Consider the following 24,222-nt stretch of genomic DNA (forward strand, 5'->3'; position numbering starts at 1 on the left):
GCTTCATAGCGCTGCAGAGAAGCACAGGCTGGTATTTATGGTCACATTTATACAGAAATTCCAAACATTGGGCTGACAAACTTTCTGGCACCACTGTAGCATTACCTGCCTTGTAGTCCAGTCATGTTCAAGTGGACTGTTCAGGTAGACCAGGCCGTGGTGAGCACTCGTCAACCATGTCACAAACTTGATGTCACTGGATATGACCTGAACAAGACAGGCAAGTGCTCCACACAGCTTTCTATTTAGCAATGCCTGCAGACAGGATAGGTAGTCTAAGAGCTCTTATAGTATCAACATTTATTCCATGAGAAACAAAGCTCAAAAAACAAAACAAAACTTAAAGTGGTTTTCCTTTACATGAACTTGCTGGCAGTACAGTACACTGGCAATGGAGATTGGGATATGTATTCACTTTAAAAAGATAATCTTCTGCATACAGGTTCTGTAGTAATATTGCATTAACTAATATTACCAAATTCTAAAAAATAGGATCACCAAGTACTTCCATTATACATTTTACAAGGAATTCTGTACATGGACAACATATCATCTGCTGTGTTTTTGGAACGTTTGCATCAAGCATTTTGTTTTTTATCATCTCTTGTTCAATCTTCTGGCTAAAAAATTTGCAGCACTGAAATCATGTATGATCTAAAAAAAATAATCAAAACCTTGTAATAAAATAAGAATAGTTGGTTGCAGCTATCCTATATCTAGAATAAGATAACTATGTAATGCAATGCTGCAAATGACAGCTAATTAAATCTAAAAGAACCTAACTGGCCATCAAATTTGCAGTCTGGTCAGTAACGGTTAATAAATAAATATGATAATACATGCTGACATAGGGGTCTATTCAATGCATGTCGGATCCTTTCTGACGGAAAGGATCTGACAATGCAGTATTCAATTTGCTGCCAAATCCAACAGGTTTTGGCCGTTCTTGACGATGTCAATCCGACATTTTTTAAAGTCGGATTGACATGGTCGAAAACGAGACTAAAAGCTGTCGGATTTGGCCACAAATCTGACAAAAGACGTGGATCCGCGGCTAAACCGCTGATCCATGTGTTTTCTGACAAGTCGGAATTGCCAACCTGTCAGAAAAAAGGCAGCCCCATTGAATAGGTCGAATCACAATTCGGAAGTTGCCATCTTTCAGACAAGACGGCAGTTCCGACTATGTGGGTAATTCAGACCCGATTGCTTGCTAGCTGTTTTTTGCAGTCCTGTGTTCGCATAGTTTCCACCCACTGGGGAGTGCATTTTAGCAGAGCAAGTGTGCGCTCGTATGTGCAGCTGAGCGGTACAAAAAAAAACTTTGTGCAGTTTCTGAGTTGCCCAGGACTTACTCAGATGCTGCGATCGCTTCAGCTTGTCCGGGGCCGGAAATTGACGTCAGACACCCGCCCTGCAAACGCTTGGACACACCAGCGTTGTTCCAACCACTCCCTGAAAATGGTCAGTTGCCACCCACAAACGCTTCTTCCCGTCAATCTCCTTGCGATCGGCTGTGCGAATGGATTCTTCATAAAACCCATCGCACAGCAACGATCTGCTTTGTACCCGTGCGACGTGCCTGTGCATTGCGATGCATATGCATGCGCAGTTCTGACCTGATCGCAGCGCTGCAAAAAACGCTAGCGAGCGATCAGGTCTGAATTACCCACCATAATTGAATACACTCCTTAGTCTGACATTTTAATACTAAATCATAAAAATGTGCAGATAGAACTTTTCAATGTGTATGCACCCTGATATAAAGTATAAGCTTATTATAGGTCCCTTAAACTGTGATATGGTGCAACAAAAGTATTATACTACAACATATGGCATGGATATACAGTACGTTTTGCCTTCTGCAATGATTTTTATAAACTAGGCCTAGTTTAAGTCCAAAGCCCTCATTAAGAAGATTTACCCTTAGCCTCAGTGCCAAATACTTACACATTACATCCAATCAGCTTTCATAATGCTACTCAGTGCTTGCTAAACAATGCTGATCACTAAGGGGGGCAATTCAGATCTCTGCACTATGCCTCCTTAAGTGATGTATAACTGCTAATTTTTTCTTCCACCCTATACAGATATGCATAAAAATGAATGAAGACTCCTCACTGTAATCAGCAATAATGTGTGCAGCTGCACATTGTAGGGAATCGTACTGCCCCCTTAGTGACATGGTGGAATTGTAAGACATAACCGGAGGTGTATCAAGCCTCCTAAACAGTGGGGAAGTGGTCAAGTTGTCCATAGCATAACCATCGTTTTGTAAAATGTACTTCTAAATACTAGCTAGAAGCGAATTAGTTGCTATGGGCAACTTCTCCACTTACCCATTCTTTAGGCTTGGTACATCTTCCCCACAGTATCAGATAAGACCTTTACTTTTATCAGACTAATGACAGCGGTTGCCATGGATAATTGTACAGTTGCACTATTACATCAGGCATATTTAAGAAACAAGTGTAAGTTGAACATGAACTTTAACCAATAGCAACAAATCTTCTTAGTCCGCCTTCACTACACTGATATCAGAGTGTTTCATATTAATTACAGCACATCATTGCTCACTGTACCATGTTGATAAAGAATTTCATGTTCGTAATTAATCTAAAAACAAAACAAGGAAACGTCCGATTGTAATATGCACATTAGTTTCTGTTGGCAAATAACCCTCGCTATATATGTGTAGGTACAATTTGTTACCATAAAAGCATGGCTATCTTTCATCCGTATATGCAGTGCAGTATTTGGTAGTAATGAGACTACTGTATGTACATACTGTATGTGTTCTAACTGCACTGTACCCTAAACCTGTACAAATACTGACAAATCTTATCTTCACCAAAGACGTAAGGGAATGTGCCAGCTTTATAATCAATGACAGGGTAAACCCAGTAAGTCATTTAGGGGGTTAGAACCTCTTAAACATTTAACATGGCGATAGCAACACAGTGCAATTATAGGCAGCAAAAGTGCAACGTAAGGTTGCTAACCAACAAGCAAAGACATTCAGAGGCAGGAGGAAACATAGGTTTATGAGAACCTGGGAAAGTGTGACTAAAAGGATTACTTTTCTGTAAACAGTAGCATTTGCTGAAAAAATACTTTGAAGGTCAAAAGATGTGATGGCAGAGATTATATGTGCTATAATATGAAAAGGACTACAGCACATCTTCCAGTGGACTCCAGAAGAATAAACGGAAGCGGATACATGAACAAAATTGCCTCTTCACAGTTTTATAATGGACATTTTTTTTGTGATTTTCTAGAACAGTGTTTTCTTGACCAAGCTCCTTCTGACCCTGTGGCATTAACTGCGATGTCAATCAGGTAGTCTGGAGTTGTCCATCGCAAGAAGAGTAGAAATAAAAAACTAATTACTACAAACAGGGCAAAGATGCAGCCAGTAACTAAACCACAGTGATTTACCAGTCGCTCAAGTCTTTCATTCATAGGTAAGACGGTCTCATTAGCCACGCGATCATATACCTAAGAGGAGAACAAAAACAAAAAAACTAGGCATGTCAAATGCAATATAAGATTGACGTTTACATAGTTGTTATGTGTGGCCTATTATAGCTGAAGCCAATGTATGTAGTGAGGTGGAGTGTGGCCTTTTCACGGTCACTGGGGGGAATGTTATAGGGTCCGAGAATCAGAAAGAGAGAGATTTTGGGGTATATTCAATTGAAGTCGAAAACTGCCGTTTGTCGAAAAGACGTCAGTTTTCGACTTTTTGAAGGTCGAATCCAGATTCGACCTATTCAATATTTTGCTAAATTTTTCGACAAGTCGATAAATTCGACTTGTCGAAAAGCACGTGGATTGGCGGAATAGCTGCCGATCCATGTGTTGATGTCGAAAACGGGGCCAAAGCCGACAGGTTTTGGCCCCCTTTTTGACCATCTCAATCCAACATAAAAATGATGTCGGAATGAGATGCGGACCCAGAGAAGGCGAGGAAGGGGGGAGGGAGCCGCAGGGAGATGGGGGGACAGACGGTGGGCATACAGGGAGATCAGTGCTACAGTAGCGCTGCAGCTGGATGTCACTCACCCGCCCGACCTCACGGCAGCTTCTACCCGGCTCCAGCATGCTGCTGGAGCCGGGTGGAAGCTGCCGTGAGGTCGGGCGGTTGAGTGACATCCTGCTGCAGCGCTACGATCTCCCTGTATGCCCGCCGGCTGTCCCCCCCGCGGCTCGCCCCCCTTCTCCTCCTCTGCGTCCCATCTTAATTCGACTTGAAAAAGTCGAATTAAGATGGGATTGAATAGGGTTTGTCGGATCCATTCCGACAAATACACGTCGGAATGGATCAGACTTTAATTGAATATATCCCTTTGTGAGGATTTTCCCTTTATTTTTCTTTTTTTTTTTTAAAGTGGCAATCATTTACATGGCAAAATCAACTTGTTTTTGCTGTGTAAATTGTTGCCACTTTAAAAAACCCAGCAAACTCACAAAATCTCTCAATTTATGATTCTCACACCCTATTACTTCATCCCATGCATTAGAGACTATTGACTGTCCTATACAGTAGAAGTAGGAAGTCGAAAAGATGTCAGTTTTCGACTTTTTGAAGGTCGAATCCAGATTCGACCTATTCAATATTTTGCTAAATTTTTCGACAAGTCGATAAATTCGACTTGTCGAAAAGCACGTGGATTGGCGGAATAGCTGCCGATCCATGTGTTGATGTCGAAAACGGGGCCAAAACCGACAGGTTTTGGCCCCCTTTTTGACCATCTCAATCCAACATAAAAATGATGTCGGAATGAGAGAAGGCGAGGAAGGGGGGAGGGAGCCGCAGGGAGATGGGGGGACAGACGGTGGGCATTCAGGGAGATCAGTGCTACAGTAGCGCTGCAGCTGGATGTCACTCACCCGCCCGACCTCACGGCAGCTTCTACCCGGCTCCAGCATGCTGCTGGAGCCGGGTGGAAGCTGCCGTGAGGTCGGGCGGTTGAGTGACATCCTGCTGCAGCGCTACGATCTCCCTGTATGCCCGCCGGCTGTCCCCCCGCGGCTCGCCCCCCTTCTCCTCCTCTGCGTCCCATCTTAATTCGACTTGAAAAAGTCGAATTAAGATGGGATTGAATAGGGGTTGTCGGATCCATTCCGACAAATACACTTCGGAATGGATCCGACTTTAATTGAATATATCCCTTTGTGAGGATTTTCCCTTTTTTTTTTCTTTTTTTTTTTAAAGTGGCAATCATTTACATGGCAAAATCAACTTGTTTTTGCTGTGTAAATTGTTGCCACTTTAAAAAACCAAGCAAACTCACAAAATCTCTCAATTTATGATTCTCACACCCTATTACTTCATCCCATGCATTAGAGACTATTGACTGTCCTATACAGTAGAAGTAGGACAAATATTTTATGAACTGTAAAAATGCATATTATATCAAAATAATGGGACAACTGCTTCCTATCCTTAATTTTCTAAAATATTCATCATTACTCTAACACACTAATATTATTATCCTTAAAGTAGAAGGCACTAACTAAAAAAGTATGTACACGAAAGCTTAACATTGCAACTAGCAGGTGTATCGTAAACTTGTTCCTCTTCTGTTTAAATATTAGCAAACACTGGGGCAGATGTATTAACCTGTAGAAGGCATAAGGAAGTGATAAACCAGTGATATGTGCAAGGTGATAAACGCACCAGCCAATCAGTTCTAATATGTAAATTAACAGTTAGGATCTGATTGGCTGGTGCCTTTATCACCTTGCACATATCACTGGTTTATCACTTCCTTATGCATTCTCCAGGTTAATACATCTGCCCCACGAAACTATTAAATCATATTAAAATAATAAGAATTTACTTACCGATAATTCTATTTCTCGTAGTCCGTAGTGGATGCTGGGGACTCCGTCAGGACCATGGGGATTAGCGGCTCCGCAGGAGACAGGGCACAAAAGTAAAAGCTTTAGGATCAGGTGGTGTGCACTGGCTCCTCCCCCTATGACCCTCCTCCAAGCCTCAGTTAGGATACTGTGCCCGGACGAGCGTACACAATAAGGAAGGATTTTGAATCCCGGGTAAGACTCATACCAGCCACACCAATCACACTGTACAACCTGTGATCTGAACCCAGTTAACAGCATGATAACAGCGGAGCCTCTGAAAAGATGGCTCACAACAATAATAACCCGATTTTTGTAACAATAACTATGTACAAGTATTGCAGACAATCCGCACTTGGGATGGGCGCCCAGCATCCACTACGGACTACGAGAAATAGAATTATCGGTAAGTAAATTCTTATTTTCTCTGACGTCCTAAGTGGATGCTGGGGACTCCGTCAGGACCATGGGGATTATACCAAAGCTCCCAAACGGGCGGGAGAGTGCGGATGACTCTGCAGCACCGAATGAGAGAACTCCAGGTCCTCCTCAGTCAGGGTGTGCCCCTGACCAAGTATCAGCTCGGCAAAGTTGTAAAGCCGAGACCCCTCGGGCAGCCGCCCAAGATGAGCCCACCTTCCTTGTGGAATGGGCATTTACATATTTTGGCTGTGGCAGGCCTGCCACAGAATGTGCAAGCTGAATTGTACTACACATCCAACTAGCAATCGTTTGCTTAGAAGCAAGAGCACCCAGTTTGTTGGGTGCATACAGGATAACAGCAAGTCAGTTTTCCTGACTCCAGCCATCCTGGAAACCTATATTTTCAGGGCCCTGACAACATCTAGCAACTTGGAGTCCTCCAAGTCCCTAGTAGCCGCAGGTACCACAATAAGCTGGTTCGGGTGAAACACTGACACCACCTTAGGGAGAAACTGGGGATGAGTCCGCAGCTCTGCCCTGTCCGAATGGACAATCAGATATGGGCTTTTTGAGACAAACGCCGCCAATTCTGACACTCGCCTGGCCGAGGCCAGGACCAACAGCATGGTCACTTTCCCTGTGAGATATTTCAAATCCACAGATTTGAGCGGTTTAAACCAATGTGATTTTAGGAATCCCAGAACTACGTTGAGATCCCACAGTGCCACTGGAGGCACAAAAAGGGGGTTGTATATGCAGTACTCCCTTGACAAACTTCTGGACTTCAGGAACTGAAGCCAATTCTTTCTGGAAGAAAATCGACAGGGCCGAAATTTGAACCTTAATGGACCCCAATTTGAGGCCCATAGACACTCCTGTTTGCAGGAAATGCAGGAAACGACCGAGTTGAAATTTCTTCATGGGGCCTTCCTGGCCTCACACCACGCAACATATTTTCGCCACATGTGGTGATAATGTTTTGCGGTCACCTCCTTCCTGGCTTTGACCAGGGTAGGAATGACCTCTTCCGGAATGCCTTTTTCCCTTAGGATCCGGCGTTCAACCGCCATGCCGTCAAACGCAGCCGCGGTAAGTCTTGGAACAGACATGGTACTTGCTGAAGCAAGTCCCTTCTTAGCGGCAGAGGCCATGAGTCCTCTGTGAGCATCTCTTGAAGTTCCGGGTACCAAGTCCTTCTTGGCCAATCCGGAGCCACGAGTATAGTTCTTACTCCTCTACGTCTTATAATTCTCAATACCTTGGGTATGAGAAGCAGAGGAGGGAAGACATACACCGACTGGTACACCCACGGTGTTACCAGAACGTCCACAGCTATTGCCTGAGGGTCTTTTGACCTGGCGCAATACTTGTCCAGTTTTTTGTTCAGGCGGGACGCCATCATGTCCACCTTTGGTCTTTTCCAACGGTTCACAATCATGTGGAAGACTTCCCGATGAAGTCCCCACTCTCCCGGGTGGAGGTTGTGCCTGCTGAGGAAGTCTGCTTCCCAGTTGTCCACTCCCGGAATGAACACTGCTGACAGTGCTATCACATGATTTTCCGCCCAGCGAAAAATCCTTGCAGTTTCTGCCATTGCCCTCCTGCTTCTTGTGCCGCCCTGTCTGTTTACGTGGGCGACTGCCGTGATGTTGTCCCACTGGATAAATACCGGCTGACCTTGAAGCAGAGGTCTTGCTAAGCTTAGAGCATTGTAAATTGCCCTTAGCTCCAGTATATTTATGTGGAGAAAAATCTCCAGACTTGATCACACTCCCTGGACATTTTTTCCCTGTGTGACTGCTCCCCAGCCTCTCAGGCTGGCCTCCGTGGTCACCAGCATCCAATCCTGAATGCCGAATCTGCGGCCCTCTAGAAGATGAGCACTCTGTAACCACCACAGGAGAGACACCCCTGTCCCTGGAGACAGGGTTATCCGCTGATGCATCTGAAAATGCGATCCGGACCATTTGTCCAGCAGATCCCACTGAAAAGTTCTTGCGTGGAATCTGCCGAATGGAATCGCTTCGTAAGTAATAAGCCACCATTTTTCCCAGGACTCTTGTGCAATGATGCACTGACACTTGGCCTGGTCTTAGGAGGTTCCTGACTAGCTCGGATAACTCCCTGGCTTTCTCCTCCGGGAGAAACACCTTTTTCTGGACTGTGTCCAGAACCATCCCTAGGAACAGCAGACGTGTCGTCGGAAACGGCTGCGATTTTGGATATTTAGAATCCACCCGTGCTGTCGTAGAACTACTTGAGATAGTGCTACTCCGACTTCCAACTGTTCTCTGGACCTTGCCCTTATCAGGAGATCGTCCAAGTAAGGGATAATTAAGACGCCTTTTCTTTGAAGAAGAATCATCATTTCGGCCATTACTTTGGTAAAGACCCGGGGTGCCGTGGACAATCCAAACGGCAGCGTCTGAAACGGATAGTGACAGTTCCGTACCACGAACCTGAGGTACCCTTGGTGAGAAGGGCAATTTGGGACATGGAGGTAAGCATCCTTGATGTCCAGGGACACCATATAGTCCCCTTCTTCCTGGTTCGCTATCACTGCTCTGAGTGACTCCATCTTGATTTGAACCTTTGTATGTAAGTGTTCAAAGATTTCCCATTTAGAAAAGGTCTCACCGAGCCGTCTGGCTTCAGTACCACAATATAGTGTGGAATAATACCCCTTTCCTTGTTGTAGGAGGGGTACTTTGATTATCACCTGCTGGGAATACAGCTTGTGAATTGTTTCCAATACTGCCTCCCTGTCGGAGGAAGACGTTGGTAAAGCAGACATCAGGAGCCTGCGAGGGAGAGACGTCTCGAATCTCCAGTCTGTACCCCTGGGATACTACTTGTAGGATCCAGGGGTCCACTTGCGAGTGAGCCCACTACGCGCTGAAACTCTTGAGACGACCCCCCACCGCACTTGAGTCCGCTTGTATGGCCCCAGCGTCATGCTGAGGACTTGGCAGAAGCTGTGGAGGGCTTCTGTTCCTGGGAATGGGCTGCCTGCTGCAGTCTTCTTCCCTTTCCTCTATCCCTGGGCAGATATGACTGGCCTTTTGTCCGCTTGCCCTTATGGGGACGAAAGGACTGAGGCTGAAAAGACGGTGTCTTTTTCTGCTGAGATGTGATTTGGGGTAAAAAAGGTGGATGTTCCAGCTGTTGCCGAGGCCACCAGGTCCTATGGACCGACCCCAAATAACTCCTTCTGCATCACCTGACCACTGTCGTGTCCATAAACATCTTCTGGCAGATATGGACATCGCACTTACTCTTGATGCCAGAGTGCAAATATCCCTCTGTGCATCTCGCATATATAGAAATGCATCCTTTAAATGCTCTATAGTCAATAAAATACTGTCCCTGTCAAGGGTATCAATATTTTCAGTCAGGGAATCCGACCAAGCCACCGCAGCGCTGCACATCCAGGCTGAGGCGATCGCTGGTCGCAGTATAACACCAGTATGTGTGTATATACCTTTTTAGGATATTTTCCAGCCTCTCAGCTGGCTCCTTGAGGGCGGCCCTATCTGGAGACGGTACCGCCACTTGTTTTGATAAGCGTGTGAGCGCCTTATCCACCCTAAAGGGTGTTTCCCAACGCGCCCTAACTTCTGGCGGGAAAGGGTATACCGCCAATAATTTTCTATCGGGGGAAACCCACGCATCATCACACACTTCATTTAATTTATCTGATTCAGGAAAAACTACAGGTAGTTTTTTCACACCCCACATAATACCCTTCTTGTGGTACTTGTAGTATCAGAAATATGTAACACCTCCTTCATTGCCCTTAACATGTAACGTGTGGCCCTAAAGGAAAATACGTTTGTTTCTTCACCGTCGACACTGGAGTCAGTGTCCGTGTCTGTGTCGACCGACTGAGGTAAATGAGCGTTTTACAGCCCCTGACGGTGTTTGAGACGCCTGGACAGGTTTTGCCGGCCGTCTCATGTCGTCAACCGACCTTGCAGCGTGTTGACATTATCACGTAATTCCTTAAATAAGCCATCCATTCCGGTGTCGACTCCCTAGAGAGTGACATCACCATTTCAGGCAATTGCTCCGCCTCCTCACCAACATCGTCCTCATAAATGTCGACACACACGTACCGACACACAGCACACACACAGGGAATGCTCTGATAGAGGACAGGACCCCACTAGCCCTTTGGGGAGACAGAGGGAGAGTTTGCCAGCACACACCAAAAACGCTATAATTATACAGGGACAACCTTTATATAAGTGTTTTTCCCTTATAGCATTTTAATATATATATACATATCGCCAAATAAGTGCCCCCCCTCTCTGTTTTAACCCTGTTTCTGTAGTGCAGTGCAGGGGAGAGCCTGGGAGCCTTCCCACCAGCATTTCTGTGAGGGAAAATGGCGCTGTGTGCTGAGGAGAATAGGCCCCGCCCCCTTTTCGGCGGGCTTCTTCTCCCGTTTTTCTGAGACCTGGCAGGGGTTAAATACATCCATATAGCCCCCAGGGGCTATATGTGATGTATTTTTAGCCAGAATAAGGTACTATCATTGCTGCCCAGGGCGCCCCCCCCCAGCGCCCTGCACCCTCAGTGACCGCTGCTATGAAGTGTGCTGACAACAATGGCGCACAGCTGCAGTGCTGTGCGCTACCTTATGAAGACTGAACCCCAGGGTGAGACCTGTGTTCCGACTCCCTCTGGAGCTAATGGTGTCCAGTAGCCTAAGAAGCCAATCCATCCTGCACGCAGGTGAGTTCACTTCTCTCCCCTAAGTCCCTTGTAGCAGTGAGCCTGTTGCCAGCAGGACTCACTGAAAATAAAAAACCTAACAAACTTTTACTCTAAGCAGCTCTTTAGGAGAGCCACCTAGATTGCACCCTTCTCGGCCGGGCACAAAAATCTAACTGAGGCTTGGAGGAGGGTCATAGGGGGAGGAGCCAGTGCACACCACCTGATCCTAAAGCTTTTACTTTTGTGCCCTGTCTCCTGCGGAGCCGCTAATCCCCATGGTCCTGACGGAGTCCCCAGCATCCACTTAGGACGTCAGAGAAAAGCTTGTTAGATAATATATGCACAGACAGACAAATCACTGCGTGCTCCTTACTGCGGTCAGTAACAAAATGTTGACAAGGGCTGAAAAAATTAAAAAAAAGCCAGGAGCCTTATCCAATATGCTATAGTATTTTTTTAGACCTAGTGCTTCAATGTATAGGAAGGACTCTTATCCAAGAAAGTGCCAAGCAAAGCACTCCAGAAAACAGCAGCAAGTACCAGAACAGTTTTGTGAGATTGCAGAATACTTCAAATAAAAACCACTGACCAGCTGCAAATAACATGATACATTGCTCTGGATTATTAACGTGCTTGCTTGCTTACTTAGGAAAAAAAAAAAAACATAAAAAGTGGTCTAATTATTAATTATTGGGGGTTTAGTCCTAATAATTATAAATTTGTTATCGCGGCAATAATAAATTATGTATCAAAAAACACACGCAGGGACAGGGGCCCATCCCTGTGAGGTGTAAAAGTAAAGTGATTGCTAATGCGATCACTTTACTGTGTAATCTGGGTTCCAGCCGAGCTACTGTTCATGCGTAGTTGTCATTCCACAGCTGTGAGAGCAGCCATAGCTGGGGAGGGATCCTAAGGATTCATCAGCAAGAAAATGTTGCAGTGTATAGGCTGTAGGCTACAATGTCTAAATCCATCTCAAGCACGGGCGTATCTAGAGAGGAAGGGAGCCGTGTGCAGTCTCCATGTGTGAGCCCTCTCCTCTCCCGTCCCGAAGCCGGCAGCGGTGGCACTGTTAGCACTCTTAGTGAGCACTAGAGACTCTGGCACTGTGCCAGAGTCTACAGCGCAAGCGCAGGTCTCCGGAAAAATGGCGCGGCAGCCATTTTTTCGGAGAACTGCGCATGCGCTGTAGAGTCCGGCACTGTGCCAGAGTCTCTAGTGCTCACTCAGAGCGCTAACTGCTGGCTACGGAACTCGGGAGAGGAGGGGGCCCACACACGGACACCAGAAAGGTAAGTATAGGAGAAGTGGGTGCAGTGTGTGCCCCCTCTGGACCCAGGGGCCCGTGTGCACCGCACCCATTATAGATATACACCACTGATCTCAAGCCAGAGTTAGCTACTGGGGCAAAACTCCGGAATAATTCACATTTTAGGAGCTTGGTAAGTCTCATAACATACTAGCAGCCCCTGCAGAACCCTATAGAGGATGCTACTGCATTGGAAATGAGGGAACCACAGCAAATAACAGTATGTCTGAAATACATCACGGAGATGCTAAAATGTCATTGGTATTCCGCCAAAAAGACGTTTTACCACAAAATTAACTGAATAAATATGCCCCAAAGTCTTTTTATACCAACCTAGCAAGGGTGTTTTTAACCAGTAGCTGGACCAGCGGTGTGTTCACTAGTAGAGTGATGACACTACCTTTTTCTAGCTCTACAATTTATGTGCGGGTGAAGCTAATGTGACATGCAGTGGGACAGTATAACTTCAATCAGACAAGAATTAGGTTTCCTTTTCAATGTTACTTTTTAATACAAATATCTGTAAGGTGCTATAGACTTCTACAGCCAATATATAAGGAACATAACACTATGAAGTGTACAACAGCTTCCTTCTTGCAAAGAAATCGCATTCTTATGGTGTGTAAACACGGTGAGATTTTTTCTTACGATTTTGACTATATAGTCAAAATCGTAAGAAAAGTTAGTGCAGATCGCAAGGTGAAAGTCACCTTGCGATCCCGATTCGATGCCGATGCGCGGTCGGCATTGCAAGAATAGATAGACTGTGCAAGCAAGTCAATTTTGACTATCTTTATAGAAGATTATATGGACGAGCCCAGTGCATTCTGGGAGGCCAGAAAGCTTGTGATCGTTTGGTGCCAATCCGCTGTCGCTCCATCATATCCCAATGTTATCCTGTGGATAACCTGCCGGAGAAATTGACACTTAGCCAAAATCGCACATAGTCAGTATCGCAAGCACATAATGAGTGTGCTTGCGATACTGATTATGTGCCAAACTAGCCCGTCGCATAGTGAGAATTGGACATAGCAAACAGATCCTTTTCCAGAGTAGACTGAAATTGCATTGATTGAGCCATTAAAATTAACTTTTAAAACCAATGTCTAAGATTACAAATACAATTATTTAATTGTATTCCTATTATGGATAACAAAATGGAGAAAACTGACATAATCCTTTGTAAAGACTATTTATATTAAGTGTATGTAAAAAACATCTATTCCCAATATAATACATTATAAATTGAGTGTTTGAATTTTGCATAAATGTTCTGTGGTGCTAAAAAAACAAAACAAAAACAAAGAAGAAAAAAATACAAAACACTTTGAAGTTGGACTTATGAACTCACTTTTTCAGTTCTCCCAGCGACTTCTCTCCACGTATAAAAAGTTTTAACAGTGTTGTGGATAGCTTCAGGGCATGGCAATGTTCCTGCTTCCAATTGGTCTATAGCTTTCTCTAAGCCAGCGCATAGAGACTTTACAGAGGGCTCGCACAGGATGATGAAATTCTCAGGCAGAACCTCTGGGATTCCTCCCACTCTCGTACTCACCACCTGTTACAGTAACACAAAGCTGTAAGCTGAAAAGTGTACTTTGTTCTACTCGTGCGCATGGCACTAAAGCTAAAGATGTAGCTTATCTATCCTCTACGTGGTGCGTAGTGCGAAAAACTAATCACATTACATTTACCTGCACCATGCCGCAGCATGGCGTATTCAGTCACAGTGTAATGAATTTAGTGTCCCGCAGGTGCACTACTGGAGTTTGTCCAACAGGTATCGCTTTTGAAAACCACCATTGCACGTGTGTGAAGTCTCCATTGTAAAGTCAAATGATGTTTGTAGTTTAAGAATTACTTTTTTTTTTAAGATGATCCCTACATTAAGTAGAAATGTGAACACAGAAAAAGATTTGCTCAGCGTCTCCGATGCACACAAAGATAAGCACAGTTCAGGAGTTCTACACAGCTCTCTAAAAGAAGAAAAAAAAATAAAAAATTACTTTCAGCAATAAAGTTGGAACACACAGCACTATAGAAAAAAATAATGATATTGCTAATGATTACCATGTCCGTGAGCTAGGGTTTGATTCCTGCAAAGAACACACTTGCATTGTATATCTGTGTAAAGAGTAGCATCCAGAGCTTTTTTCTAATTTTGACTGTATATCTGTGTGCATGTCTGAGTCTGTATACGAAGCACAACAGAACTTGTTTTGGGAAAATTAGAAAAAAAGTAGTGGATGCTACTTTTTACACAGATATACAATACAAGTGTGTCCTTTGCGAGAATCAAACCCTAGCTCACAGGCATGTTAACCTTTGGCAATACCACTACACCAAGAGAGCCACGGAGACAGGTGTCTGACACCTGCAGTAACCTAATAATGTTGTTCATTGTATTTTTTTTTTTTTTTATATAGTGCTGTGTGTCCCAACTCTATCGCTGATTGTAATGGGTTTTTTTTCTTTTAGGAGACCTGTGTAGAACTCTGAAGTGTGATTTTCTTTGTGGGCGTTGCAGACGCTGAGCAAATCTCTTTCTAGGTTTACATTTCTACTTAATGTAGGGATCATTTTATACAGCACACCAGGGGAGCTTTCAGTTTTACGGCATGTTGTCACTGGGTGCCTGCCATTCCGGTGATGGGTGGTCTTCATTTTTTCGGCTGTCGGGATCCCGGCGCACAGTATACCAGCGCCGGAATCCCGACAGCCGGCATACCGACACTTTATCTCCCTCTTGCGAGGGGCTCATTTGCGCTCGCCACGCTGTCGGTATGTCGGCGGTCGGGATTACGGAGCCGGTATGCTGGTCGTCGGGAGCCCAGCCGCCGGCATACAATACTACACCCCTGGTGATTTTGTACTCTGCCCTGCAGTATCATTGTATAAAAAAAGAACTACTGTATTTATTGTGCACTGGGCCACTTGTCAGTATTCTGTAGTGCCATATCCATCTTCTACTATTCAGTACTGTACTGTGTATTGCATTCTGTGTATCCTCTTATGCCTAATCACGCGTTATTTCACCTACCTGCACTATTTGTATGGCGCAGTAATGATGAGTGTGGCTACATCTATATAGAAAGAAGTTGTTCTTAATGTCTTCAGGGTGGCGCCACAGACCGCTAACCCTCTTACCAGCACAGGCCCAAAATGCATAGTAACATAGTAATTGAGGTTGAAAAGAGGGAAAATGCCATCGTGTTCAACCTGTATTTTGTATTAAGTTGAGTGGATTTTACTGTACCTGCTGAAGAATGTTTATGGACTAGTTAACAACTACAAATCATGTTACACCCAGATTAACATCAATATTTTAATTGTTGTAACCTTGGATATCCTTTTCAATCAGAAATTCATCCAATCCCCTTTTAAATGCATTTACAGAGTCCACCATTACCACCTTCCCTGACAAGGAATTCCAAATCCTTATTGTCCTAACAGTGAAGAACCCTTTCCTCCGTGGCGTACGGAATTCTCTCTCCTCCAGCCTCAGCGAGTGCCCACGTGTCCTAAACAGAGTTCTTTTAATAAATAATTCCTCTGATAACTCTTTGTTGTGCCCCTTTACATATTTGAAGACATTAATAATGTCTCCTCTTAGATGCTTCTTTTCCAGTGTATACATATTCAACCAAGTAAGCCTTTCCTCGTAATCCAGTCCCTCTAGCCCTTTAATCAATTTAGTAGCTCGCCTTTGAATCCTTTCGAGTTCTCCAATATCTTTTTTATACAGTGGTGCCCAAAACTGAACACAATATTCCAGGTGTGGACGTACCAATGATTTGTACAGCGGCAGAATTACATCCTCGTCCCGTGTCTCAATTTCCCTTTTTATGCACGCTAACACCTTGCTTGCCTTCTTTACTGCGCTTTGACATTGTATATGGTTATTAAGTTTATTATCAATGAATACCCCCAAATCTTTTTCCAAAACTGTTACTCCTAGACTTTCCCCGTTTAATATGTGGGATGCAAGTTTGTTTTTAGTCCCGAAATGCATAACCTTGCATTTAAATAAAAAAAAAAAAGATTTTACTCACCGGTAAATCTATTTCTCGTAGTCCGTAGTGGATGCTGGGGACTCCGTAAGGACCATGGGGAATAGCGGCTCCGCAGGAGACTGGGCACAGCTAAGAAAGATTTAGGACTACCTGGTGTGCACTGGCTCCTCCCACTATGACCCTTCTCCAGACTTCAGTAAGGATACTGTGCCCGGAAGAGCTGACACAATAAGGAAGGATTTTGAATCCCGGGTAAGACTCATACCAGCCACACCAATCACACCGTATAACTCGTGATAATATACCCAGTTAACAGTATGAACACAACAGAGCCTCTCAAAAGATGGCTCAACAATAACCCTTGTAGTTAACAATAACTATATACAAGTATTGCAGACAGTCCGCACTTGGGACGGGCGCCCAGTATCCACTACGGACTACGAGAAATAGATTTACCGGTGAGTAAAATCTTATTTTCTCTGACGTCCTAGTGGATGCTGGGGACTCCGTAAGGACCATGGGGATTATAACAAAGCTCCCAAACGGGCGGGAGAGTGCAGATGACTCTGCAGCACCGAATGAGAGAACTCAAGGTCCTCCTCAGCCAGGGTATCAAATTTGTAGAATTTTGCAAACGTGTTTGCCCCTGACCAAGTAGCAGCTCGGCAAAGTTGTAAAGCCGAGACCCCTCGGGCAGCCGCCCAAGAAGAGCCCACTTTCCTCGTGGAATGGGCTTTTACAGATTTAGGCTGCGGCAGGCCAGCCACAGAATGCGCAAGCTGAATTGTGCTACAAATCCAGCGAGCAATAGTCTGCTTTGAAGCAGGAGCACCCATCTTGTTTGGTGCATACAGGATAAATAGCGAGTCAGTCTTCCTGACTCCAGCCGTCCTGGAAACATACATTTTCAAGGCCCTGACTACGTCCAGTAACTTGGAGTCCTCCAAGTCCCTAGTAGCCGCAGGCAGCACGATAGGTTGGTTCAAGTGAAAAGCTGATACCACCTTAGGAAGAAACTGGGGACGAGTCCTCAATTCTGCCCTATCCATATGGAAAATCAAATAGGGGCTTTTACATGACAAAGCCGCCAATTCTGACACACGCCTTGCCGAAGCCAAGGCCAAAAGCATGACCACTTTCCACGTGAGATATTTTAAATCCACGGTTTTGAGTGGCTCAAACCAATGTGACTTTAGGAAACCCAACACCACGTTGAGGTCCCACGGTGCCACTGGAGGCACAAAAGGAGGCTGAATATGCAGCACTCCCTTGACAAATGTCTGAACTTCAGGCAGTGAAGCCAGTTCTTTTTGGAAGAAAATCGACAGAGCCGAAATCTGGACCTTAATGGAACCCAGTTTTAGGCCCATAGTCACCCCTGACTGTAGGAAGTGCAGAAATCGACCTAGCTGGAATTCCTCCGTTGGGGCCTTCCTGGCCTCACACCACGCAACATATTTTCGCCATATGCGGTGATAATGTTGTACGGTTACATCTTTTCTAGCTTTAATAAGCGTAGGAATGACTTCCTCCGGAATACCCTTTTCTTTTAGGATCCGGTGTTCAACCGCCATGCCGTCAAACGCAGCCGCGGTAAGTCTTGGAACAGACAGGGCCCCTGCAGCAGCAGGTCCTGTCTGAGCGGCAGAGGCCATGGGTCCTCTGAGATTAATTCTTGAAGTTCCGGGTACCAAGACCTTCTTGGCCAATCTGGAACAATGAGAATAGTTCTTACTCCTCTTTTCTTTATTATCCTCAGTACCTTGGGTATGAGAGGAAGAGGAGGGAACACAAACCGACCGGTACACCCACGGTGTCACTAGAGCGTCCACAGCTATCGCCTTTTGTTTAAGCGGGACGCCATCATGTCCACCTGTGGCTTGACTTAGGGCATTGTAAATGGCCCTCAGTTCCAGAACATTTATATGTAGGGAAGTCTCCTGACTTGACCAAAGTCCTTGGAAGTTTCTTCCCCGTGTGACTGCACCCCAGCCCCGAAGGCTGGCATCCGTGGTCACCAGGACCCAGTCCTGTATGCCGAATCTGCGGCCCTCTCTGAGATGAGCACTCTGCAGCCACCACAGCAGAGACACCCTGGTCCTTGGAGACAGGGTTATCAACCGATGCATTTGAAGATGCGATCCGGACCATTGGTCCAACAGGTCCCACTGAAAGGTTCTGGCATGGAACCTGCCGAATGGAATCGCTTCGTAGGAAGCTACCATCTTTCCCAGGACTCGCGTGCAATGATGCACCGACACCTGTTTTGGTTTCAGGAGGCCTCTCACTAGAGACGACCGCTCCTTGGCTTTCTCCTCTGGGAGAAACACTTTTTTCTGGACTGTGTCCAGAATCATCCCCAGGAACAGAAGACGTGTCGCCGGAACCAGCTGAGACTTTGGAATATTCAGAATCCAACCGTGCTGGTGTAGCATCTCCTGAGATAATGCTACGCCGACCAACAACTGCTCTCTGGACCTCGCCCTTATCAGGAGATCGTCCAAGTATGAGATAATTAAAACTCCCTTTTTCCGAAGGAGTATCATCATTTCGGCCATTACCTTGGTAAATACCCTCGGTGCCGTGGACAGGCCGAACGGCAACGTCTGGAATTGGTAATGACAATCCTGTACCACAAATCTGAGGTACTCCCGGTGAGGATGGTAAATGGGGACATGCAGGTAAGCATCCTTGATGTCCAGAGATACCATGTAATCTCCCTCTTCCAGGCTTGCAATAACCGCCCTGAGCGATTCCATCTTGAACTTGAATTTTCTTAAATATGTGTTCAAGGATTTCAAATTTAAAATGGGTCTCACCGAACCGTCCGGTTTCGGTACCACAAACATTGTGGAATAGTAACCCCGTCCTTGTTGAAGTAGGGGCACCTTGACTATCACCTGCTGGGAATACAGCTTGTGAATTGCCTCTAACACAGCATCCCTTTCTGAAGGAGTCGTTGGTAAGGCAGATTTGAGGAAACGGCGGGGGGGGGGGGGATGTCTCGAATTCCAGCCTGTACCCCTGAGATACCACTTGAAGGATCCAGGGATCTACCTGTGAGCGAGCCCACTGATTGCTGAAGTTTTTGAGACGGCCCCCCACCATACCTGGCTCCGCCTGCTGAGCCCCAGCGTCATGCGGCGGACTTAGCAGAAGAAGCGGGGGAGGACTTTTGTTCCTGGGAAGTGGCTGTATGCTGCAGCTTTTTTCCCCTACCTCTGGCTCTGGGCAGAAAGGACGCGCCTCTACCCCGTCTGCTCTTTTGGGGGCGAAAGGACTGCACCTGATAATACGGTGCTCTCTTTGGTTGTGAGGGGACATGTGGCAAAAATGCTGACTTCCCAGCTGTTGCTGTGGACACTAAGCCTGAAAGACCATCCCCGAACAACTCCTCACCCTTATAAGGCAAAACTTCCATGTGCCTTTTAGAATCTGCATCACCTGTCCACTGCCGGGTCCATAACCCTTTCCTGGCACAAATGGACAGTGCACTTATTTTTGATGCCAGCCGGCAAATATCCCTCTGTGCATCTCTTATGTAAAAGACAGCGTCTTTAATATGCTCTACGTTTAGCAATATAGTGTCCCTGTCTAGGGTGTCAATGTTTTCGGACTGGGAGTCTGACCATGCAGCTGCAGCACTGCACATCCATGCTGAGGCAATAGCTGGTCTCAGTATAATACCAGTGTGTGTATATATAGCTTTTTGGAGAGCCTCCTGCTTTCTGTCAGCAGGTTCCTTTAGGGTGTCCGTATCCTGGGACGGCAGTGCCACCTTTTTTGATAAGCGCGTAAGTGCTTTATCCACCCTAGGGGGTGTTTCCCAACGTGACCTATCCTCTGGCGGGAAAAGGTACGCCATTAGTAATTTTTTTGAAATAACCAATTTTTTATCGGGGGAAGCCCACGCTAGTTCACACACTTCATTCAATTCTTCAGAAGGGGGAAAAACTACTGGTAGTTTTTTCTCCCCAAACATAATACCCTTTTTTGTGGTACCTGGGGTCACCTCCGAAATGTGTAAAACATTTTTCATTGCCTCAATCATATAACGAGTGGCCCTATTGGACATTACATTAGTCTCTTCGTCGTCGACACTGGTATTAGTATCCGTGTCGACATCTGTGTCTGCCATCTGAGGTAGCGGGCGTTTTAGAGCCCCTGATGACTTTTGAGACGTCTGGGCAGGCACGGGCTGAGAAGCCGGCTGCCCCGCATTTGGCATGTCGTCAAATTTTTTATGTAAGGAGTCGACACTTTCGCGTAATTCCTTCCACAAGTCCATCCACTCCGGTGTCTGCCCCGCAGAGGGTGACAACACATTTATAGGCACCTGCTCCTCCTCCACATAAGTCTCCTCATCAAACATGTCGACACAGCCGTACCGACACACCACACACACACACAGGGAATGCTCTGACAGAAGACAGGACCCCACAAAGCCCTTTGGGGAGACAGAGAGAGAGTATACCAGCACACACCAGAGCGCTATATAAATCAGGGATTAACTAAATTATATCCCCTTATAGCTGCTATATGTATAGTGCGCCTAAATTTAGTGCCCCCCCCCCCTCTCTTTTTGACCCTTTTCTGTAGTGTAGACAGCAGGGGAGAGCCAGGGAGCTTCCTTCCAGCGGAGCTGTGAGGGAGAAATGGCGCCAGTGTGCTGAGGGAGATAGCTCCGCCCCTTTTTCGGCGGACATTTCTCCCGCTTTTTTATGGATTCTGGCAGGGGTATTTATCACATATATAGCCTCTGGGGCTATATATTGTGATATATTTGCCAGCCAAGGTGTATTTATTGCTTCTCAGGGCGCCCTCCCCCCAGCGCCCTGCACCCTCAGTGACCGGAGTGTGAAGTGTGTATGAGGAGCAATGGCGCACAGCTGCAGTGCTGTGCGCTACCTTGGTGAAGACTGATGTCTTCTGCCGCCGATTTTCCGGATTCTTCTTGCTTCTGGCTCTGTAAGGGGGCCGGCGGCGCGGCTCCGGGACCGAACACCAATGGCCCGTTCCATGCGGTCGATCCCTCTGGAGCTAATGGTGTCCAGTAGCCTAAGAAGCCCAAGCTACCACCAGTTAGGTAGGTTCGCTTCTTCTCCCCTTAGTCCCTCGCTGCAGTGAGTCTGTTGCCAGCAGATCTCACTGTAAAATAAAAAACCTAAAAAAAAGATTTTACTTACCGATAAATCTATTTCTCATAGTCCGTAGTGGATGCTGGGGACTCCGTCAGGACCATGGGGAATAGCGGCTCCGCAGGAGACAGGGCACAAAAGCAAGCTTTTAGGATCACATGGTGTGTACTGGCTCCTCCCCCTATGACCCTCCTCCAAGCCTCAGTTAGGTACTGTGCCCGGACGAGCGTACACAATAAGGAAGGATCTTGAATCCCGGGTAAGACTCATACCAGCCACACCAATCACACCGTACAACTTGTGATTTGAACCCAGTTAACAGTATGATAACAATGAAGTAGCCTCTAAAAAAGATGGCTCACAACAATAATAACCCGATTTTTTTGTAACAATAACTATGTACAAGTAATGCAGACAATCCGCACTTGGGATGGGCGCCCAGCATCCACTACGGACTATGAGAAATAGATTTATCGGTAAGTAAAATCTTATTTTCTCTAATGTCCTAGTGGATGCTGGGGACTCCGTCAGGACCATGGGGATTATACCAAAGCTCCCAAACGGGCGGGAGAGTGCGGATGACTCTGCAGCACCGAATGAGAGAACTCCAGGTCCTCCTCAGCCAGGGTATCAAATTTGTAGAATTTAGCAAACGTGTTTGCCCCTGACCAAGTTGCAGCTCGGCAAAGTTGTAAAGCCGAGACCCCTCGGGCAGCCGCCCAAGATGAGCCCACCTTCCTTGTGGAATGGGCATTTACAGATTTTGGCTGTGGCAGGCCTGCCACAGAATGTGCAAGCTGAATTGTACTACAAATCCAACGAGCAATAGTCTGCTTAGAAGCAGGAGCACCCAGCTTTTTGGGTGCCTACAATATAAACAGCAAGTCAAACTTTCTGACTCCAGCCGTCCTGGAATTATATATATATATATATATATTTTCAGGGCCCTGACAACGTCTAGCACAGGCCTGGCCAACCTGTGGCTCTCCAGCTGTTGTGAAACTACAAGTCCCATCATGCCTTGCCACAGTTTTGCTATTAGGGAATGCTAAAACTGTGGCAGGGCATGCTGGGATGTGTAGTTTCACTACATCTGGAGAGCCACAGGTTGGCCAGGCCTGGTCTAGCAACTTGGAGTCCTCCAAGTCCCTAGTAGCCGCAGGCACCACAATAGGTTGTTTCAGGTGAAACGCTGACACCACCTTAGGAAGAAACTGGGGACGAGTCCGCAGTTCTGCCCTGTCCCGAATGGAAAATCAAATATGGGCTTTTGTAAGACAAAGCCGCCAATTTTGACAATCGCCTGGCCGAGGCCAGGGCCAACAGCATGGTCACTTTCCATGTGAGATATTTCAAATCCACAGATTTGAGTGGTTCAAACCAATATGATTTGAGGAATCCCAACACTACGTTGAGATCCCACGGTGCCACTGGAGGCACACAAGGGCTGTATATGCAATACTCCCTTGACAAACGTCTGGACTTCAGGAACTGAAGCCAATTCTTTCTGGAAGAAAATCTATAGGGCCGAAACTTGAACCTTAATGGACCCCAATTTAAGGCTCATAGACACCCCTGTTTGCAGGAAGTGCAGAAATCGACCTAGTTGAAATTTTTTCGTGGGGCCTTCCTGGCCTCACCCACGCAACATATTTTTACCACATGTGGTGATAACGTTGTGCGGTCACCTCCTTCCTGGCTTTGACCAGGGTAGGTATGACCTCTTCCGGAATGCCTTTTCCCTTAGGATCCGGCGTTCAAACCGCCATGCCGTCAAACGCAGTCGCGGTAAGTCTTGGAACAGACAAGGTCCCTGCTGGAGCAGGTCCTTTCTTAAAGGCCGATGCCACGGTTCCTCTTGGAACAGACATGGGCCCTCATTCCGAGTTGTTCGCTCGCAAGGCGAATGTAGCAGAGTTACACACGCTAAGCCGCCGCCTACTGGGAGTGAATCTTAGCTTCTTAAAATTGCGACCGACGTACGCGCAATATTGCGATTACAAACGAGTTAGCAGTTTCTGAGTAGCTTCAGACTTACTCTGCCTGTGCGATCAGTTCAGTGCTTTTCGTTCCTGGCTGACGTCATAAACACACCCAGCGTTCGCCCAGGCACTCCCACCGTTTCTCCGGCCACTCCTGCGTTTTTTCCGGAAACGGTAGCGTTTCCAGCCACACGCCCCTAAAACGCCGTGCATCCGCCCAGTAACACCCATTTCCTGTCAATCACAATGCGAACGTCGGAGCGATGAAAATGCCGTGAGTAAACTTACTTTCATCATAGTAAAGTTACTTGGCGCAGTCGCAGTGCGAACATTGCGCATGCGCACTAAGAGAATTCTCACTGCGATGCGATGAAAAACTCCGAGCGAACAACTCGGAATGAGGGCCATGGTACTTGCTGAAAGCAAATCCCTTCTTAGCTCCCGAGGCCATTAGTCCTCTGTGAGCATCTCTTGAAGTTCCGGTTACCAAGTCCCTCTTGGCCAATCCGGAGCCACGAGTATAGTTCTTACTCCTCTATGTCTTATAATTCTCAATACCTTGGTTATGAGAAGCAGAGGAGGGAACACATACACCGACTGTTACACCCACGGTGTTACCAGGACGTCCACAGCTATCGCCTGAAGGTCTCGTGACCTGGCGCAATACCTGTCCCATTTTTTGTTCGGGCGGGACGCCATCATGTCCACCTTTGGTCTTTCCCAACGGTTCACAATCATGCGGAAAACTTCCCGATGAAGTTCCCACT

At 46.2% G+C, this 24,222-nt stretch overlaps 1 protein-coding gene across 2 annotated transcripts in view; it reads right to left on the minus strand.

Moving 5' to 3' along the window:
* Positions 1-285: 285 nt before the first annotated feature.
* The window catches only part of PIGA (phosphatidylinositol glycan anchor biosynthesis class A), an 81,723-nt gene continuing 57,786 nt past the window's right edge, over positions 286-24,222 (minus strand). For both annotated transcript variants that reach the window (XM_063955793.1, XM_063955792.1), the window contains exons 5-6: positions 13,674-13,880; positions 286-3,498 (exon numbers count right to left, since the gene is read on the minus strand). In XM_063955793.1, the coding sequence (XP_063811863.1) occupies positions 3,247-3,498; positions 13,674-13,880 (459 nt within the window). In that variant the 3' untranslated portion in view covers positions 286-3,246. The remainder of the gene's footprint in view (positions 3,499-13,673; positions 13,881-24,222) is intronic.

The sequence above is a fragment of the Pseudophryne corroboree genome, chromosome 2 (genome assembly GCF_028390025.1).
Source record: "Pseudophryne corroboree isolate aPseCor3 chromosome 2, aPseCor3.hap2, whole genome shotgun sequence".
In the NCBI taxonomy this organism is placed as follows: domain Eukaryota; kingdom Metazoa; phylum Chordata; class Amphibia; order Anura; family Myobatrachidae; genus Pseudophryne; species Pseudophryne corroboree.